This window comes from Gymnoscopelus microlampas (genome assembly GCF_963454915.1).
Source record: "Gymnoscopelus microlampas genome assembly, chromosome: 9".
NCBI lineage: Eukaryota > Metazoa > Chordata > Actinopteri > Myctophiformes > Myctophidae > Gymnoscopelus > Gymnoscopelus microlampas.
The window spans coordinates 52783706-52788250 of record NC_139946.1 but is presented as its reverse complement, the minus strand read 5'-3'; the positions used below and the strand labels follow the sequence as shown (position 1 = coordinate 52788250).

At 42.6% G+C, this 4545-nt stretch overlaps 1 protein-coding gene across 1 annotated transcript; it reads right to left on the bottom strand.

The window, feature by feature from the left end:
* On the bottom strand, positions 1 to 1037 carry LOC311051649 (formyl peptide receptor-related sequence 7-like; the record flags this gene model as incomplete). Its single annotated transcript, XM_084066233.1, has 2 exons — positions 1 to 437; positions 620 to 1037. The coding sequence occupies 2 exons, from the start codon at positions 1035 to 1037 to the stop codon at positions 1 to 3; spliced, it is 855 nt and encodes a 284-aa protein (XP_083922359.1).
* Between the last annotated feature and the right edge of the window lie 3508 nt (positions 1038 to 4545).

The following is a 4545-nucleotide window of genomic DNA, read 5'->3' as shown; positions in this document are numbered from 1 at the left end:
CTAAATTCCTGTTTGTCTTTGGGTGGTGGACATTGGACTCAGAACATGGACATCTGTTACATGGATCTTTTTCTCTTCATTGAGAGCATTTTCAATTTTTGAAACTATTTTGTTTAAAGAGCTCCGCGGTTTCTGCTTGCCGACTTTGCCCATGAACGCATAGAGGAACGGGTTGATGCAACTGTTTGCGCTTAAAAGAGTCACTGATATATTCAGTCCAATGTCAATAGTGAGTTGCTGTCCTGTGTAGTGAGTCGGACTGGGGTTGATGTCTAGTAATCTAAAGATGTGGTAAGGGAGCCAACAGAGGACAAACGTGACAATCACGGCAGTCATGACCTTGAACGGCCTGGCCGTCCTGGCCGTCCTGTTGTTCCGTAGCTTTACAATGATAATAGAAGAACACACAATGATGATGACCAGAGGGAATACAAAGCCTAGAACAAAGCGAAAGACAGGGACACCTGTAGAGCCGCTGGGTAGCATTTCATAATTGCTGTAGCATATAGTAACCTGATTGTTGTATGTTTTAATGTCCTTACCACTAAGGAGGGAATGCTCAGCGCCATCGCAAAGAGCCAGGCAACGACCACTGTAAGCGTTGCCCTTTTCAGCGTACGATTGCTTCGGGCCCAAAGCGCAAACACAACAACCACACAACGGTCAACACTGATGACAACCATCATGAAAACGCTACTGAACATGTTGAGGAACAAGACAAAGGAGGTGAACTTGCACATGAAAAGTCCAAAGATCCAAGATCCTGTTGCTATCAGATGGAAGCTGAAAGGCAGCATTGTGCAGAAGAGGAAGTCGGAGACGGCCAGGCTGAGGTACCATGTTGTGGTCACCGTCTTCTGCTTCATCTTGAAGCCAATGACCCAGATGACCAGGCCGTTGCCCACAACCCCGAGCAGGAAGATGATCACACGTATCACAAGCTGGGTGACGCACAATGGACGGTTAATGCACGCATGGTATGGTGGTGAAGGACTGTAGTAGGCAGTGGTAGGTGAAGGTGACGTCACGGATGCCATGGTGCACTCCTATATGGAAAGGGAAATGCAAATTGATGTTTATGCAAGTACATTTTTGTCATATCTCAAGAATGCATTTGTATCAGTTGCACATTTTGGGCTGCAGAAAAAAGGCTATTTACCCACATTACATTAAGTAATGCAAAAAACTATACAGAAAATGTATTAGACACCACATAAAAACTTTTATACCAGTATCCAGGGCAAGTACTTACGGGAGAAAAGTGAATGAATGTTGCAATTAAAAAAAAAAGGATTAGGTAATCATAACTTTCAGTGAATCGTATAGCCTACTGTAAGTACTTTAAGTAATAGAGTATTGAACAGTGGTGGACAGTAACAGAGTAAATGCACTTGAGTACTGTACTTAAGTACAGATTATGAGGATCTGTACTTTACTTGAGTATTAGTACCAATACCAATTTTAGGGAAGGCCACACTTCTGCTGTCACTATAGTCGTGTTTCTGGCTTCCCCCTCCGCTCACCTCTTGGTCAATTGGTTAGACCTACAACCAACTACCCATATTCGAATACTGGGCCCTGATTGGTCACACACGTCTTCTGGAACAGGAAATGGATTCTCTATGGAGCGGTGCCAGACCCAAATCGCAGAGTGCAATTTTTTTTTGCCCGAGTGAGAGGAATATACAGTATGTTACAGTACTGTAATTATAACCCGGTTTAACAGGTTCATAGGCACACAACACATACCATAAGAACACAAACACACAGGCTGGGACAAGTCTTTCGTGAGGAGAGAAAAATGCAGTGGGTGGAAGAGTGTGACAATGTGTGTGTGTGTGTGTGTGTGTGTGTGTGTGTGTGTGTGTGTGTGAGTGTGAGTGTGAGTGTGAGTGTGTGAGAGAGAGAGAGAGAGAGAGAGAGAGAGAGAGAGAGAGAGAGAGAGGACATTTAAAGTGTGTACGACAGATGTTAGACTATAGCAGATTATTATTGTTATTATTATTATTATTATTTTACAAGATTACATTATCAACAACATTAATGTATACAACTTTGCTTCATTTAACAACACACTAATCATGTTATAATGATAGAAACATTACATACAATGATACAAACTATAGTGTAAATATACACCGGATTCAGAAAGAATGCTGATAACCATCCGTAGACAGGCAACATTACAAAAGCACATATAAACATTACAAAAGGGTACAAAACAGAAGAGGAAAACTCTCTGTTTTGTACCCTTTTGTAGTTCGATTGTCCATGATAAAAAAACAATTGTTGGACCTTAAAAGCAAGTATTAGTTCGCTCACCTCACACAAGACTACGGTAACGTATGCAGTGTTACTGTGAAGAGGTGACTAATCTCTTATACTTCTCGAATCCAGTCGGGGGGGGGGGGGGGCGGGACGGTATAAGCAGCGGGATCTAGTATGAGAGTGACGACACTAGCATAGACTCCCATTGTAAGAATAGATACACACGGAGATAGACGGGAACGCCCAGGAACGCCCATTCGATTTTGTCACGGGGGAAAACAGAACGATCTGCCTCATAGAGTTACATCATACACGATCGTTTGGATCACTTTCAGAGCTATTTTATGGACGATAGAGACATTGTCAGCCAAGAAAAATCCATCAGAAGGACAGCTGGAACACAATCGTCCACTCGCCCTCGGCAAAGTTGACTTATTAAGATATATGTGACTAAAAAGACCAAACATTGACAATCTATGAGCTCACTCACAGCGCGTCGGAACGCGACGCGTTGTAACTGTGAGCTAGATAGGCAATGTTTGGTTTATGTTCCCCCCAGAATTCGTAAACTGGGGTTCATGTGGTTTATCAGATTATCCTTATATCTTATTGCATTAGTCAAGTTTCAGCACAAGCACCACTGAAACCGGAGATCTGTTTCCCTCTTTCCAGCTCCGTCTGAATATCAAAACACAGTCGCCCCGGGGCAAACCCGCCGGTATTCACCTGGTATTCCTAAACTCAGTAAAACTATGCCTAAACTGCTAAACATAACCTTATTCCTAAACTGAACCTCAGTAAAACTATGCCTAACCCTGAACTTATTTCAAACCGTAAAACAAATACAAGAATACAAGAACCGCTGGTCATGAGAAAAATGCGGGCGACCGTGTTTTGGTGCGAGTCTTCTGGTTACCTCTTGTCTCGCTCCACCGTGTTTAATCGCCTGGTAGAGACACTATTACAAGATATGATCAATTAAACTTACCATAATATCAAAACCCAACAGCCATTAAGTCATCAATAATGTTTATAGTGAATTTGAAGGACAGTTTAGACACTGTTTTGTGAACGGCATGTACCGACGCCATTACCATTTGGCGAAGTGCGTCATTTAATATCATGCAGGATTTACACACTGCTTTAGCTCCGTGTTCATTGCCAGATTAACAATTGTGTTTTCTGTAGGTTTTTACACAAGGATAGTTTAGGGTTTGGCTTGTTTTGTGTGTAAATCGCTGCATGTTGCGTTTCCAAACTGTAATGGCGTCGATGTCTCCTGTACTTGGAATTCACTAAAACGTGTTCTATAAACATCATTGATGAATGAATGGCTTTTGCTTTTTGATATTATGATAAGTTTAATTGATCATATCTGTAGAAAATGTAATAGTGTCTCTTACCAGGTGATTAAATCCGATAACCTCGGGCCATTGTGTTGTGTTGGATCCTCTGTCCAGTCAGGACAACATTCCAATCGGACTCTTGTTTAATTTGCTAATGTAGCATTCCTTGTCGAGTGGCAACAAGGTTCCGTGCCTGTGATCTGGCAAGCCATGACGCCTGCTTTTAGATCAGTATACTTTTACAGCATATGAGTTTGAAAACCCCACATCCCTCCGACTACACCAGCTGGGGGAAATCTGTGTTTTCCCCCGAGTGCAACTCCGCCCTATAGGTACAACCCACTGATGACACTATGCCGTGTGGATGTATGGAATGTGGAAATACTCAATGAGGAAGTTCCAACGTTTGGAACCATAGACATATAAAGGTAGACGCCTCCTTCGGCTCTGAGGCGTCTGTATCTCGGGCGCGCACCAGCTTCCGCCCTTAGTCTCGTGCGTCACAGAAGGGGACGTTCGGTAGGCCAATCAGAGGCAGGTCGGGGTGGGTCTCTTCTTAACCCAGCTGTTAACCCTTAAAGAGGCAGCCGCGCAGCAACTAATCAGTTAGTTAGTTGGAACTTGGCAAACTCCGCGCTCGTATTTGTGACAAACTTAACCGCTTGAAAATAGGTTGCAAATTCAGGGAGTTGTGATGATTTTAATTGTGGAGAGACCGTCTGCTTCAATGGACATAAATGCATTAGAACAGTGATTTTCAACCTTTTTCATATCAAGGTCCATTATTTATTCAGCATTTGAGTCACGGAACACCGTTTGATAAGCTTTAGCGTCTCTCAACCAAAACTTAGAATATGTTATCGTTCGATAAGATGCTGTCAAAATAACAATTATTTACGTGCTCTAATTGTGTACTTGTTTGTAATGAAGA